The sequence below is a fragment of the Pyrus communis genome, chromosome 9 (genome assembly GCF_041283825.1).
Source record: "Pyrus communis isolate YQ-2024b chromosome 9, ASM4128382v1, whole genome shotgun sequence".
NCBI lineage: Eukaryota > Viridiplantae > Streptophyta > Magnoliopsida > Rosales > Rosaceae > Pyrus > Pyrus communis.
In genome coordinates, this window is record NC_142573.1 from 12,609,928 (window position 1) to 12,625,720 (window position 15,793).

The following is a 15,793-nucleotide window of genomic DNA, read 5'->3' on the forward strand; positions in this document are numbered from 1 at the left end:
TTTTATATTAATTTTTTATAGAAATAATAAAACAAAATGTAATAAGAATATAAAATATTAACGTGACTTAATCGTGACTACACAAACAAAAAAAGTATGAAAAAGTATGAAAATGGGAGGGCAGATAATCCACCTCCGATCTTATTTTCTTGGAACTCGAGGCCTTGGATTTACTGTTGGCCCATGACTACCCATATGCCGATAGTGAGCCCAATGAAGCTTAAGTCCCAAATTTCTACGCTCCTTTTCTTTTTCCTAATTTGCACTCATTTTAGTAGGGGTGGGTTGGGTTGGGTCGGTTTTTTGGGTCAAAACTGAAACCAAACCGACCTAGTTGATTGAATCAAAATTGCAATTCGAAACAGATCAAGTCGGGGATAAAATTGATCATATCGGTTAATCAACAATTACGAGTTGGTTTGGGTTAGTTTTCAGTTTGTAGATGAATCGGAGTGGGAGAGAGAGCTATCATATGGAGAGATTCATGACGGTGGTGGAGGAAGGAAGGATGGAGGCCACGATTGGGAGGCTGTTGTGCTAGGTTTGAGAACTAAGTCTGAAAGTGAGAGAAAAGAGGCCACAAGAACAAACAACTAAAAAGTGATATCCATTAAACACCCAAAACAGGGCCACAAAAACAAACAGCTAAAAAGACAAGAAAAGTAAAGAAAAGGTGATATCGATGCAAACTATGCAACAGAAATGTCATCCTAGACATACAGACAAAACACCACCGTCACCACTAAGGTTTCTATTTTGATTAAAACAAATAAAAGCAAACACACGGGTCGGTTCGGTTAACCAATGTCCAAGAATTATAGGAACCACTTGTCAAACTGACTTTAGTCGATGTGGTTCGGTTTACTCACTGAAAGAAAAAAAACCTAACCAATTTGGTTGGTTTAGTCGGTTTTTTTTTTAATTAATTGCCTAGCCCTACATTTTAGGGCTCATTTGCTCATAAGTAATGAGGAAATAAGGAATCAGATAATTTTAGAATCAGAAAAAGTAAGGAAAGAGAATTGGATTAAAAACCTCCCCCTAGTTAATCAAATGTTAATCCAATTCTTGAATTGGTTATTCCATTACGGATTTTAGTTAATCTCATTACGAATTACATACAAGTAAACGCGATTGAAGTCATGAAGAGAACCTATTTCGTTTCTTTTCATTCCCATTACTGATAAGTAAACGAGCTCCTACTGTTTTCACCTATTAATTCTTCTTTGACTTGTTAAGTGTTGTTACAAATTCACTCAATCATACTATAAAACACATTGACGAATAACTTATACTTTAAGGTCTAATATTAATACATTCATTTTATATAAATATGTTATATGAGTGAATTACAAAAGAAAACTTATAAGTCGCGCTGAAAATTTTGGGATGCGAAAAGAAAAGTTAAAACAGGAAATGGTCAAGTAAAACTTTCGGTATAGAAATTCCATGAACAATACTATATAAATTTGAACTAGAATTTGTGTGGGAGATGATGAAAAAATGGATTAGGATTAGAATTAAGATTCGGTAGGTCAAGCTATTCAAAGCTTCTAGTGTAATTTAAATTATAAAAATGAAATTTCCAGTAAATCTTTGCAGAAATTACTAAAGACTAGGTCAACAGTTTGATAAAGTGTGAGATCATTTCCCAAATGTTTGTCAGAGGGAATGAGGGCAGTTGCAAAACGTGTTGAAAGGTTTCCAGTTTCCATGTTTTATAACCTTAATCACTTTTCAACAACGACATAGAAATTTGCTGAAAGCTATGTTAGTAGGGTTCAAGGAAACTGTGTAATTAATCATTTGTCTGGTGGCAAGTGTCCCTTTACCATAGTGGTGGAGATGAGTGTTGTCCTTGCACCACGGCGTGGGTATGAACTCTATCGGCTTTCTAATCTAACATCTAATCTAACAAATCTATCATTTGACAAAAAAAAAAATAAAAATAAAATCATATGTCTGGTGAAAAATATGAAGGAGAAAAGGAATTAAGATTTGGCTCCTGAGTTTATTTTTATATATGATATCCCATAATTTTCTAAATTTCAAAGGAAACTACAATTGGATAAGTTGTGTCTTTTATAATTTGTAGAAAGTTTCTCCTTGTTTTCTTGGACTTTGGATTAACGTTTTGCTCTTTATCTTGTATTAAAAGCAATGACGTGACTGACTACATTCTTGACTAGTACGCTAGGGTTATTTCTTTGCATAATTGCCTGACTTTCTCTTTCACACACAGATACACATAAAATTTTCGTATTCGTTGCAATGAAAGAAAACCTACCTGGTAAATGTCTTAGTAAATACTAACCGGTGAGTGATTAAGCACTCTTATATAGTTATATATATGTAACCTTTTAACCCTTCAAGTTTAAACCTCTCTTGGTGTTTTCTCTTTCGATTCAAGCAACTGTTTAACGGGGCCAATTAAATTTCGAACACTGCTGTATTTTCTGGAATCAATTTATAAGACCAGTGAACAAGATTTTTGGTTTGACAGAAATTATACAAATGGGCTCGCAGACATCCACCAATATGAATTCCAAGAGGAAGGCAACGCCTAGAACAATTAGCTTCAAGAAAACTGATTTAAGCAAAACTGGAATATCCGATGTGATGGAAAAAGTGCTTTTTGAAGAATCTATAAGCAGCAAGAAAAGGAAACTAGGTGATCAGCTGAATATTGGGACAAATGTTTCAAGGAAAACTGCACAGGGAAAAACTGAAATTTTCATTGAAAAGTTAAAGCCAGAAGATTGGGTTTCTCCGCGGTCTCCAATTGAGCTTGATGCAGCTGCAATCAAGGTGCAGAAAGTTTACAAGAGTTACAGGACTAGACGAAACCTTGCAGATTGCGCTGTTGTTGTTGGGGAGCTATGGTTTGTGCAGCTTCATGTCCAATTTTACTGCATAATGCATAAAAATATATTTGTGCTTATTCGATCTTCTTTTAATTGTTATAGGTGGCAGGCATTGGACTTTGCTGCTCTTAGACGGAGCTCCGTGTCGTTTTTTGAATCTATTAAATCAGAAACTGCAGTTTCAAGATGGGCAAGGGCTAGGACTAGGGCTGCCAAGGTGATCTCTTCTATACATTTCGCTTGCAGTGAAAATTACTGAGCTTTTAGAAAATTTTAAACATTAGCATTTTGAATATTATTCATTTAATATTAAATATAATATTCTTATATTATACGATCTTGTAAGAATGCTATGTTAAATTGTTAATATGTTATACACAATATGTTTGATGAAGAAGCTTATATGGTTGATCAATGTATGTAGGTTGGGAAGGGTTTGTCCACGGACGAGAAGACTCCGAAATTAGCTCTCAGACATTGGCTTGAGGCTGTAAGCTCACATTAAGATTAATTTTACCCAGTATTTAGCTAATTTTTTTTCGATTTTAACACCGTTAAATTAAGTGTACAAATGAATTGAGTCAAGTTGACAACATTAGGAATTCCTATTTTTTTTCTTAGTAACGTTTCACATGCAGTACCAAAAATTATAAAAATGAAGGATCCTTACCTTCTGCTTGTGCTGTACAGATTGATCCTCGCCATCGGTATGGACAAAATCTGCACTTGTACTATGATGTCTGGTTTAATAGTGGGAGCTTTCAGCCTTTCTTCTACTGGTAAAATTCCTCCAGAACCCAAGTTTTCTGATTTAACATTTTTTAGGATTCTTTTGCAATTTTTGATGCTCTGTCCGGAACGAAGGTTGGATGTTGGTGATGGCAAAGAAGTAAACCTTGACAAGTGCCCAAGAACTGATCTGCAGTCTCAATGCATCAAATACCTTGGACCAGTGAGCATCAATACATTTAATCACTCTTCCCAGATACTGGTAACATGTGTCACATTGCCTAGTCTTTAATATGCCATCAATTTAAAAAATGCAATTAACGCCGATATGCCATAAAAAAGTGGCGATATCATCGCCGCCAACAAAACTTATTAATGTATCGATATATTTTTGACAATATCCATACATGCCTAAAGAACTACCTTCCTGCACAAAGATCTCCATAGCAGGCCATCTGATTATATTTAAGTTTCAATTTTTTTTCTAAATTGATCTTGATTAATGATGTTTGTTTTCTCCGAATATTGCTCCCACAGAAAGAGAGGGAAGCTTATGAAGTGATTGTGGAGAGTGGGAAGCTTGTGTACAGACAAAGTGGGAAACTTGTGAATACTCGTGAGGGTTCTAAGTGGATCTTTGTCCTCAGCACATCAAGGAATATGTATGTTGGGGAGAAGAAGAAAGGCTTTTTCCAGCACTCTACTTTTCTTGCTGGAGGGGCCACCATCGCAGCAGGGAGAATTGTAGCCTCTAATGGGTTTCCTGAGGTTAATTACTTGCTTAATTGCTAATGAACTATTTCCTTAAACACACAATATATATAACATTACAAATTACATAATTATTTTTTTCCTCATAATTTATGAACCTTAATTTGATCTTCATAATGTTCAGGCTGTATGGCCTTACAGCGGTCATTACTGCCCGACAAAAGAGAATTTTATGGAATTCATCAGCTTTTTAGAGGAGCATCAGGTGGACTTGGCTGATGTCAAAGTAAATTATTCTTAAGCCTGAACCCTGATCTCATATCATATGTATCGCATATAGAGGCCTAAACTTGGTGTTTAAGCTGCTAATTAAGAGGGAATTTTCGTACTACTCTCATTAAGCGTATTTCTTTTTCTAATTGTTCTATGCAGACATACCCTATCGATGACGATGTTCCACCATCATATGCTACCAAGAATGATCACGTGAAGTCAAAGTCTATATCAAGCACCCTTGAAGATATCCCCATCTGCTAATGTGTTTTACATTATTAGTGTATGTACTCAAATGTTTTACATGTATATAATAATTAATGTACTTAGCTAGACATAATTAAGTTAGCTAAGTTCCTATATATATTTGACATGTAATCTGTATATCTCACATATTCCACTATCGTATTACCACCCTAAGCCTAAAGCCTATAGATTATAGTTTTCCCTTTTGACATTAAATTCAATCGAATATAAATAATTCATCTCTTTCTGTAATTGTTATTCTGACCCTGGATCATAAGTCATATCATTACAGAAATTTGATTGATCCCCATGGATTCGGGTGTGGCTATTGATGCCAGTAGCCACTGAGGATAGACCACGGATTGACATGCGCAAACCTTAAAGCACACTATCTCGATCACACGTAAATTTGAGAGAGACACCTCAAAGATTGTTGGTTAAATTAATACACACACACACAAGGTACAACGTAGATATATTGACGCACCATGATATGTGAAAACAACACTAACTCTTAAATACGCACTTTGAAATTCACAAGCACTAACCCTAAAAGACGCACTTTGGAACAAGTAAAGTTGAGAGAAACTTCAAAGTTGTTGACTAATGTGATATGTGATATTTGGTAAAATGATAAAATGCTTATATATTGTTGAAGCATCATGATATGTGAAAAGATACGCTTATTAACACAACATAAAAAGTAAAGTTGAGAGAAACTTCAAAATTTTATTTACTAATATGAAAAATAACCCGAAAAGAAAATTTAAAGCCACTTTATAACAAAAAAAATCTACTAGAATTAACTGAAAGGAATATTACATTATAACATAAATGGGAATTGGCTCCTCTTCGAGGCAAATCCTCGGGATCCTCCTAACCCAATAACATGGATCGTTGGATTTTGATTCAACGGCTACAAATAGGGGGACCCCTATAAAGTTATAATAATTGTAGCTATTAAATCAAAATCCAACGGTCCGTATTAATGAATCAGAAAGATTCCGAGGTTTTACCTCTCGGAGAGGATCCAATTCCACATAAATATACTGTAATTAACTGAAAGCTGGAAAAGTATCAATATTTTATTACAACAGAATATCCAGGAAGGGCCACACCCAAGTGGTCATCAGACCCTCTACAACAATGCATGCATAAGTTCAGAGCATAAGTAAAGTAGTGCAACGAAAGCATAAGTGCTAAATATATATTGTCCATTCAAATCTCCATACGTTTTCGGAAGAGATGTAGAGCTGTCAAATAATTCCTCGATGTTGACGTACTCACTGCTATAAGGTTTTGCAGGGGCGTAAAATAGAAACATGGGAGTGGACAAAAAGAAAGATTTCTAAAACCCTTTTTTCTTTATGATAATAACTCACACTTCTTTGTAAAGCCCCATTTATGTAAAACCATACTAGTAAGTATATACATAATCCAATAAAATCATCATATTTGCTCAAAGTCTCATAAATCAACATGAATAATCTCAAAATTCGTCAAACCCAACTAGACAAGAAGGGAATCCAAGAGGAGTACTTGTCAAATGGGAAGACACCTTGGTGTTCCGACCTTCTACTAATCTTGTGGTAGTTAATTAATTTCTACAAAAGCATGGTTACAAAGATCCAGAGTAGTAAAGCCTATATATGCCCATACTCCATCGAAGGTGGTCGGCCAGCTACGTAGGTATATGTACAGTTTTTGCTTGTTGTCTTTGCACTTTTCTGGCTTCAAATCAAGGCCTGCCTAATACATGGGGCAAACTCATGTACACGCAGTTTTCTTGCATGAACTAAGAAACCCATGTATTTTTCTGTATACACGAGACATTCTTTCTAATCATTAAACCTATTACAGGCTTCCACATAAACTAATTTTAGACACCTACTCAGCATGTTTAGGGAGAATTGGTTCAAAACTAACTAATTTGGTTGTAGTTCTCGTAACAAAGATCCTAAGGTACCGTTTGGTACGTGGGACGGGACGGAACAGAGTGGGACAAGGCGTTCCGTCCCACGTTTGGTGCGCCTAAAACGGGTGGAACGAGCTGTTCCATAGGACGAGTTTTGGGTGAATTTTTGTTCCACCTCACCCCCCTTGGAACGACTCGTTCCACATCCGTGGAACACAAAATTATAACCTCTCCGTCTCCTTCTTCTTCCTCCTTGTTTCCATCCGAGGGCATCTTTGCTCCTGCTCCGTTCCGTTCCGTTCCATCCTGTCCCGTCCCGTCCCGTCCCGTCCCGTCCCGTTCTGTCCCGTCCCGTCCCATTCCGTTCCGTCCCGTCCCGTCTGCATACCAAACAATACCTTAGGTACCGTTTGGTACGTGGGACGGGACGGAACAGAGTGGGACAATGTGTTCCATCCCACGTTTGGTGCGCCTAAAACGGGTGGAACGAGTTGTTCCACGGGACGAGTTTTGGGTGAATTTTCGTTCCACCTCACCCCCTGGAACGACTCGTTCCACATTCGTGGAACACAAAATTATAACCTCTTCGTCTCCTTCTTCTTCCTCCTTGTTTCCATCCGAGGACATCTTTGCTCCCGCTCCGTTCCGTTCCATCCTGTCCCTTCCCGTCCCATTCCGTTCCGTCCCGTCTGCATACCAAACGATACCTAACTGAACCATAGGATAACAACCATTTGACTAACCTAGCTATTAGTTCCACAAAATATGCGACAAAGCTAAATCAAAATTAACATCTTCAGTATCCTTGACAAGTATGTCACAAAATCTTATGATTGACCAGACCAACACCCCCCCGCCGGCGCAAACGTTAAATTGCCCCAATATTTTTGTTCCAAATAAAGTAATTAAGCACCAAAAGTATATAGGCAAGTTTTTTTTTAGTTAATTAATTAATTAATTAATTTTTATTTTTTATTATTTTTAACGAACGATATTATCCACACTAAAAGGAAAGGAGGTGGGCTTAGCCTCCCAATGAGCTAGAAATAATGTTAATGTGGTTCAAATTCGTCTTTAGCGATAATCGAACCTAAGGCCTCTTACTTACAAATAAAGAGGAATACCACAAGCCTGTAATAGACAAGAATATTGGCAACTTTGAACACTCTAAGTTTAAGAAATCAAACCCCTCGTGGGGTTGTCAAAATCCGGTCATGTTTTCCTATTTTCATTCAAAAAACCCCTTTTCATGGGACCAGATTTCAAACTCTTTTTCTATTTTCTGCAATTTTTGTCCAATACGTGTTGGAAGGTACCATTATCAACTCTGAACTTTCAACCCTAGCTACTTCGTTTTCATTGTCCTTCACGGTATATAAAGGAGAGAATAACTCTTAACTTTCAACCCGAGCTACTTCGTTTTCATTGTCCTTCACGGTATTCTATTACTTGAATTAATCCAGGTGAGCAACCTCAACCTTCATCTTAATTTTTCTAAATTTTTTGGGCTCCTTTGTATGATTAACATGTTAATTTGATGATTTGTTTATATGTTTCAGTTAATTATCTACTCCCTTGAAAAACCCAAGTTTAGTTTTTCCTTGAATTTGATCATGGTTAAAGTGAAAATGTGGATTAATTGAATGAAAAGAGAACATTACTCTGTCTGATTTTATAACTATGGAAGTAGATTGTAGAAATTCTTCATGGAATCCAAGCTGCATTTTCTTCTCTGGATTACCAAAACTTTAAATAGTTTCTACGAATATAGTTGAGCAGGTTCATTTGTCATTTGATGCACTATTGCTTTAAGATCAATCGGAATATCTTTTCTCTGAGGCACATTCCTTTTGTTTTGACAAAAATTTTACAGAAATGGTCACACTGACATCCATTAGTTTCCAGTCCAGGAAAAAGACGGTGACATCTGGAGCAGTTAGCGAGGAGAAAACTGATATGGGCAGCACCAGTGAATCTAATGAGGTAGATAAAATGACTATTGAAGAATCCTTGAGCTCCAAGAAAAGAAAAGCAGGCCAGATAAAGCTAGGGACAAATGTTTCTTTCAAGAAAATAGAAGGAAAAGTGGATAGTTTTATTGAGGAGGTCAATCCAACAATTTCCTTACCCAAGCGAGAAGATTTCCTTTCTCCATGCCATCCTAGTGAGCTTCAGGCAGCTGCAATCAAAGTGCAGAAATTTTACAAGAGCTACCGGACTAGGCGGAACCTTGCAGATTGCGCTGTTGTAGTCGAGGAGCTATGGTCTGTTCTGTCATTATCTCCTATTTTACGGCTCATAGTTGTTACGTACAGTCACATATGCTTATTCCGTTTGTGTTTAATTGTTGTAGGTGGAAGGCATTGGACTTTGCGGCTCTTAAACGCAGCTCTGTGTCATTCTTTAACTCTGATAAATCAGAAACTGCTGTCTCCAGATGGTTGCGTGCTAGGACTCGGGCTGCCAAGGTGATTTTTTGACACGTTGCGGTTTATGTTACTTATCTTTTACAATATATTGAAGATAACCGAATTTTTTAACATATTTTTTTCAACATTTGGACCTAATTGAGTCTTTTCGAAGACAAAATCCTTGCGCTTCTTTGATTTGTACTGTACCATGACCAGAATGGTTGACTAGTTCAAAATTATTATATAAATTCTTGTAAAGAGATGCTTGCGGTAGACATTGATTGTTGACCAAGTATCATTGTTGATTCCAGGTTGGAAAGGGTTTGTCAAAGGATGAGAAGGCCCAGGAATTAGCTCTAAGACATTGGCTTGAAGCGGTAAGCTCGCATTAAGAATATTCTTACTAATTGTTCAGGCAATTAATCTATTTAGCTTACCTTCTGCTTGTGATGTACAGATTGATCCACGAATTTCTTACTAATTGTTCAGGCAATTAATCCATTTGGCTTATCTTCTGCTTGTGATGTACAGATTGATCCACGCCATCGTTACGGGCACAATCTGCACTTGTATTATGATGTCTGGTTTAACAGTGGGAGCTCTCAACCTTTCTTCTATTGGTAGAATTCATACATTACCATTTTTATTCGTATTTTAGAGATTTATATGGCTTTTCTAATACATGGATGCATATGTTGTATTTGAAATTAATGAAGGTTGGATGTTGGAGATGGAAAAGAAGAAAATCTTGAGAAGTGTGCTAGAGCTGATTTGCAGCGTCAGTGCATCAAATACCTTGGACCGGTAAGTATTAAAGTCTCTAATTCTTTTTCCACATAGGTTACGTATGGATCCTTCGTCGATATTTAAATTTTTGAAACAAAAAATTCGAATTTTAATTCTGAGGGAATGAAATGTAGGGTTTTGAAGTTTTGATGTATGGTAAATGACGTAACATCTGTAAATTGCTCTTGCAGAAAGAGAGGGAAGCTTATGAAGTGATTGTACACGGCGGGAAGCTTGTGTACAGACAAAGTAGGAACCTTGTGAATACTGCTGTGGGTTCTAAATGGATCTTTGTCCTCGGCGCATCGAGGAACATGTACGTAGGGGAGAAGAAGAAAGGCTTTTTCCAACACTCCAGTTTTCTAGCAGGAGGTGCCACCATTGCAGCCGGGAGATTGGTTGCATGCAAGGGGGTTATCGAGGTTCGTTTCTTATACTAATACATTCTAATATGTACATTATATTTCTTGATATGCAAGTTATCCTTATAATTTTTGAACCTTTGATCTTCATATTGGTTAGGCTGTATGGTGCTATAGCGGTCATTACCGCCCAACAGAAGAGAGTTTTTTGGAATTCATTAGCTTCCTAGAGGAGCATAAGGTGGACATGACAAATGTGAAGGTAAATTATTCTCTAGTCTTCAAATTTGCTTCCACAACTTGCCTAAAATTGGTTCACATATATGATTTTGAAACATGTAATATTTTTATTATGATTCTCTTTCTCAATATCTACAATTCCATGAACTTATTTTCTACAGAAATGTCCCATAGATGATGATATTCCACCTTCGAAACCTACGAAAAAAGTGATTAACACTGAGTCTACAGAAACTAAAGGCTCCACTTCCACTAATATAGCAAACGGTCAAAATGAACATAATGTGGATGGCGTCGGAACTAACGTTGAAGAAGCACCAGAATTCGACTCAGGCAGGTCTTTGTCTTGCAAATGGACTACCGGAGCCGGTCCTCGAATCGGATGTGTACGAGACTACCCAGCAGAGCTCCAAATTCAGGCACTTGAGCAGGTCAATCTATCACCAAGAGTCACACCAGAAAGTTCTGCCAGCAATGCTCCAATTCCTTCACCAAGACCAAGTCCAAAAATCCACTTGTCACCTAGGCTTGCATGCATGGGACTGCCAAATCATCACTAGATTAATATATAATAATTTAATTAGCATTTGTTGAATTAATTGAGATTTGTAAGTGCTTTGATTTCACCATTGTATTCATCATGGAATAATCATTGGAAGAATATCTTGAAATTCTTTCCATGTGTTGAGCTTGAATCTTCTCTTTGTGATGAGTTTGACCATACCTACTCCACACATATATCACACATGCTTGGAAAAATTTGGACATACTTTCCTAACCATTGACCACAAATACCAATTTTGCTAATTTATTTTTAAATTAAAAATGCTAAGATCCTTGTTATCGGTTAGTGTTTGAAGAAGATAACTTTTTGCTATCAACATAAAAGAGTGATCGGAATTCGAGATCTCTTTTAACATTGAGAAAAGTTGTGCTTTTATTGAGTTTTCATCAAATAAAATAAGTTTTGAATTACGTAAGTAGATAACTTGTATCAAATTAAACGTTTCTAAAATAATTGAACAATTCAATTCCTTTTGCTTTAAGTCTGAAACAATCCAACATTTTTATTTAGCCTACGATTTTGTTTGAATATTGAACCGATTTGAAGCGTGTCCACCTCTATTTATAGTCCAACTTGTTTTTAGCTAAAGTGAATGAATATATTGAATAAAACTATTACCGTTTCGCCTCAAATATAAAAAGTTTAATACCATTGTAAGTTTGAAAATAAACGTCTAAATGTCATTCGAAAGCGCTACTCAGTACTACGGTCTGGTGGTATTCCTCTTCACTTGGAAGTGAGAGGTCTTAGGTTCGAATCTCGTGGATGACAAATTTGATACCAAATTGAATTTGATCCAAGAACAAGAAAAACAAAGGGAAAATTCTGAACTAAGAGGGCTACAAAAGTGAGACCCGAATCAAGGTCCGTACCCGACTAGCTCTCTCTTTAATGGACTTTATACCGGGCCCCCACCTCTCCAACAAAGGTTTTGAAATCCAAAATTTGGATGCTTGAGGTTAACGTCGTCGTTTTATAAAGGAGCCCAGCTGCGTAAAACCCTCGATTGCAATTTGTATCCGTTATGCTTTAATTGACCTTTTTACGAATTCGAAATTCAAATTTGGCAATAAGATCCAACTAACATTCTTTTTCTCGTTGAAGCAAGGCGCCTTAACAAGTAATTTAACATACAGATCTCGCTTGAATTCCAAAAACCCCAATCCCCAAAAATACCCAGACAACAACTCTCTGCACCGAACTCGGTTTCCATTTCTGTTTCCCAGAAACGCTTCCAGAAAAAGCACTTTCCACAACAGATAGAGAGCAGTTCAAGGTTGATTCAGCTTTTACAGCTTGATTTCTCAAATGGCTACTCCTGGAAAATGGCTGAAATCACTTATCAATCCCAAAAAGGCCACCAATTTTGACCAAGTAATCACAAAAATTCACCATCCTCTGTTTTCTGTTTTTTTATTCTCTCCATATTTTCCTCTGCTCCTTTGTTTTTACTCTGTTTTTGTTGTTTTAGGAGAAGATGGGGGACAAGGGGAAGAAGAAGTGGAAGCTATGGAGGAGTTCATCGGAAGGGTTTGGGTCACCAGCCAAAGGTGGGGTGAAGAGGAGCCAAGTGACGGCTTCAAAGACCACGTCGAATTCGGTTGATGATGCACTGGCTGCTGCAATGGCTGCTCTGGTCAGAACCCAGCCTAAAGATTTTAAGGTCCTCAAGCAAGAGTGGGCTGCTATTCGTATCCAAGCCGTGTTTCGCGGATTCTTGGTACGTCTGTAACTTACAGAATTCAGTACAATTTCTGTTGGAAATTTTGTAATCTTTCCATTAGGTTTCCGTCAGCAGTTGTTAATTTTATGGATGGATTGATCTCGGAGTGGAACATCATTTGTTTTTAGTTAGTTTGAAACAAAAGTTCTGAACTGGGTAATGCTAAGATACAAACGTTTTGGTCTCTTTGGAATTCAATTAGACCTGCAAATTAGTATACTTTGTTTTTGGTTTTTCCTGGCCCTTTTTCGGGGTGTTGTCGAATCCCTTGATTATCTCCATCACCACATATCATGCTCGTTACCATCTTTCATGGTCGACTATTATTTCCTATCAAGCGTGCCTTTTCTAGTTTAATGTATCTTATATAAATTAAATATTGAACTTAGCTCCTATGAATAATAGTCTGATTTGCATCCGAATTACCACGTATGAGTACGAATTTAAGGTTGTTTACGCTGATCTGAGCTGGTTCGATGTCAAATGAAAGTGATAAAGAATAAATTTGAAACAGTTTAGAAGATTAAAAGAAATGAATGCTAGATTTGATCAGCTTATGTTGTTTCAGTCCTGCAGCCTGAAATGCTTGAATAGATAATTTCAGAATGCTGGAATTAATCGGAGGTTACAGATATCACTGGCTCGAGAAGTTGAATCATAGCTTCCCAATGTATTAACGAACTGCTTCTTAGATTATTTACCTAATGAATCAGACAATGTGAACTTTGAAGCATATAAGCTAATCTGCAAAATAATGTTGTCTTATTATACTTGATTGTATTTTATGATGGTTAATATGATAACTGATAACTGCAGGCAAGGCAGGCTTTGAGGGCCTTGAGAGCAGTGGTAAGGCTTCAGGCTTTATTTCGTGGTCGGCAGGTTAGGAAGCAAGCTGCGGTTACACTGAGGTGCATGCAGGCACTTGTTCGAGTTCAGGCTCGAGTGCGAGCACAAAGAAACTCTGAAGAAGGGCAATCTGTGAATGACACATTGGATGAACAATTCTACCAAGCTGATCCCATTAAGCAGGCTGAGGTACTTATCGAAATTTTCTAGCATTCTGCATGTTATCTTGAAGTTTTTATAATGTTCATGAAGATATTGATGGTATTAACTCTATCATCAATATTGTTTACAACAATTTTCAGCAAGGATGGTGTGATAGTCCCGGAACGGTGAGTGAAGTTAGAGCAAAGCTTCAAATGAGACAAAGAGGAAACATAAAGAGGGAGAGGGCAATTGCATACTCCTCTCATCAGGTAATGAATTCTTTTTCGTTCTTTCCTGTAAAAGAGTTAACAGAAAGAAAAAACCATGAGCTAGTTGAATGGAGCTTTTGATTATATTTCTTTCTCAGAGACCAAGGTCTGCCAGTCCATATAGTAGGGGAAACAAGACACCAAAGGATGTTAGACATCAGAAGGTAGCCGAAAAGACTTCAGGATGGAACTGGATAGAAAAGTGGATGGCAGCCAAACCATGGGAAAACAGACTGATGGAAGAGATTCATAGCGTGCCATCAGAAGTGACTCATCCTTATTCTAGGAAAAGTGATGGCAGTGTTGGCTTTTGTCCATTTTCTTCTGAACAGAACTCGGTGAAAGTAACGAGGAACAATGTCACAACTAGGGTTTCTGCTAGGCCTCGTACAGCAAGTCCAATTACTCGCTCATCATCTGCCCCGAGTTCTGATTTTTTACAGGATGAGACCTCAGGATCACATTCTTCTACGTCTTCAACTTTAGCGTCTGGAAACTACCTAAAGGTAGAAAATGTAGAGGAAGCTAATGTAGGGAAACCCGGTTACATGAATCTCACACAATCAACTAAGGCCAAGCAGAGAACTTCCAATTGTTTTAATATGCAGAGGCATTCCATGGAGGAGTATCATTATCATAACAAGTCAATGGGATTGTTTAACGATGATACAAGGAGCAATGGCGATTCTGATCTGTATCCTCCAGTATTCGCTGGTAGAGCTGAACGAGTAAGATATCGATGAGATCAAGATCTACTAAGAACTGCCTTCTTGCATTAGGTGGACTTTTCCATGATTTCAACAGCTTGTTGCCCTTGTTTTAACTTCCATATTGTTCAAATTACACATAGATTTGCCTCAAAGGATTACTGATACAGAACTAAGATAAGTTTCTGGACAATTGATTGTGATTATAGTGGGAAGTAATGTTTTTTGAGTGAGTGATTATATGATTTAAAAAAATTGTGAAACTTCATTTCTGATTTGGTGGTGTCATTAGTATGTTACTGAATTGCATCTATGATTTTTCACAAGACTTATTCTGCTATCTGTAATTTGTAGTTTCAGGGAAAGTGTGATTTGGTTACTACAAAGTTCAGTTGTTTGTGGCCTGAAATTGCTCAAATTGTCACAAGCATGACATTTTCAAAGTGTTTACACGTAGAGTGATTGAGTTGTGATATAAAGATCTCTTGGGTTCTCATGCCAAATGTGAGCCCCTTGTTTTTGTGATGTGGAATTTCGATGAGTTCTGGCTGGAAATTGCGCAGTAAGTTTAATGCTTGGCAAGGACTCCACTTGCAAAATACACAAGCCGTAGATAGAATACAACTAAGAGGGAGAGAGACTATATGAAACGGAGACGTCAAGGCGGTGGTGTCCCAAACCTATCAAACTTGACTTTGACTGTTTTGTAACGCCCAATAGGAATTTAATCTACCTTTTTTACTATTTCACTTTCCCTGTTCTTTTCTTTTATTTTCTTTTCTTTAAAAACACCTTGAATTATAAAGCTAAACTTTAGATATGATAACCCCGTTAATCATGTTGAGAAATGATTAATCTCTTTAACTCCACTTAAGAGAACAAGAACAAATCACGCACATATGTGGGCTTCACCATTAAGGCCAAAAATTAGAATCTGAACTCCTTTTAGGGAGGATGAATTATGCACATTTGGGTTATCCCCTTTAAGTTCAAAAAGAA

The 15,793-nt window shown here is 37.1% G+C and overlaps 3 protein-coding genes across 5 annotated transcripts; all 3 read left to right on the forward strand.

The window, feature by feature from the left end:
• The first annotated feature begins 2,382 nt into the window (after positions 1-2,382).
• On the forward strand, positions 2,383-5,066 carry LOC137740579 (IQ domain-containing protein IQM1-like). 3 transcript variants are annotated; one of them, XM_088700622.1, is made up of 8 exons: positions 2,383-2,882; positions 2,967-3,081; positions 3,289-3,354; positions 3,555-3,643; positions 3,729-3,855; positions 4,131-4,361; positions 4,489-4,590; positions 4,737-5,066. In XM_088700622.1, exons 1-8 carry the CDS (start codon positions 2,515-2,517, stop codon positions 4,839-4,841), a joined length of 1,203 nt encoding a protein of 400 aa, XP_088556748.1. In that variant the 5' UTR covers positions 2,383-2,514; the 3' UTR covers positions 4,842-5,066. The 3 variants fall into 3 exon arrangements, with proteins under 3 accessions (XP_088556748.1, XP_068336520.2, XP_088556749.1); XM_068480419.2 differs by having other exon boundaries at positions 3,729-3,816; XM_088700623.1 differs by lacking the exon at positions 3,289-3,354.
• Positions 5,067-8,613: 3,547 nt separating this feature from the next.
• Positions 8,614-12,402, forward strand: LOC137740824 (IQ domain-containing protein IQM1-like). The gene is made up of 10 exons (XM_088700621.1): positions 8,614-8,830; positions 8,879-9,002; positions 9,092-9,206; positions 9,461-9,526; positions 9,681-9,769; positions 9,866-9,953; positions 10,127-10,357; positions 10,458-10,559; positions 10,699-11,087; positions 12,252-12,402. Exons 1-10 carry the CDS (start codon positions 8,614-8,616, stop codon positions 12,400-12,402), a joined length of 1,572 nt encoding a protein of 523 aa, XP_088556747.1.
• On the forward strand, positions 12,155-15,069 carry LOC137740825 (protein IQ-DOMAIN 8). The gene is made up of 5 exons (XM_068480633.2): positions 12,155-12,476; positions 12,574-12,822; positions 13,642-13,863; positions 13,977-14,087; positions 14,186-15,069. Exons 1-5 carry the CDS (start codon positions 12,411-12,413, stop codon positions 14,828-14,830), a joined length of 1,293 nt encoding a protein of 430 aa, XP_068336734.2. The 5' UTR covers positions 12,155-12,410; the 3' UTR covers positions 14,831-15,069.
• The last annotated feature ends 724 nt before the right edge of the window (positions 15,070-15,793 follow it).

Excerpts from the sequence above, each read along its gene's own strand:
- LOC137740579 (XM_088700622.1), top strand. The coding sequence starts at position 2,515 with ATGGGCTCGCAGACATCCACCAATATGAATTCCAAGAGGAAGGCAACG. Across the intron at positions 3,644-3,728 it reads TTTCAGCCTTTCTTCTACTG|GTTGGATGTTGGTGATGGCA; the intron begins GTAAAATTCCTC and ends TCCGGAACGAAG. Across the intron at positions 4,591-4,736 it reads TGGACTTGGCTGATGTCAAA|ACATACCCTATCGATGACGA; the intron begins GTAAATTATTCT and ends TGTTCTATGCAG.
- LOC137740824 (XM_088700621.1), top strand. The coding sequence starts at position 8,614 with ATGGTCACACTGACATCCATTAGTTTCCAGTCCAGGAAAAAGACGGTG. Across the intron at positions 9,770-9,865 it reads TCTCAACCTTTCTTCTATTG|GTTGGATGTTGGAGATGGAA; the intron begins GTAGAATTCATA and ends AAATTAATGAAG. Across the intron at positions 9,954-10,126 it reads GCATCAAATACCTTGGACCG|AAAGAGAGGGAAGCTTATGA; the intron begins GTAAGTATTAAA and ends TTGCTCTTGCAG.
- LOC137740825 (XM_068480633.2), top strand. The coding sequence starts at position 12,411 with ATGGCTACTCCTGGAAAATGGCTGAAATCACTTATCAATCCCAAAAAG. Across the intron at positions 12,823-13,641 it reads CCGTGTTTCGCGGATTCTTG|GCAAGGCAGGCTTTGAGGGC; the intron begins GTACGTCTGTAA and ends TGATAACTGCAG. Across the intron at positions 14,088-14,185 it reads TTGCATACTCCTCTCATCAG|AGACCAAGGTCTGCCAGTCC; the intron begins GTAATGAATTCT and ends TTTCTTTCTCAG.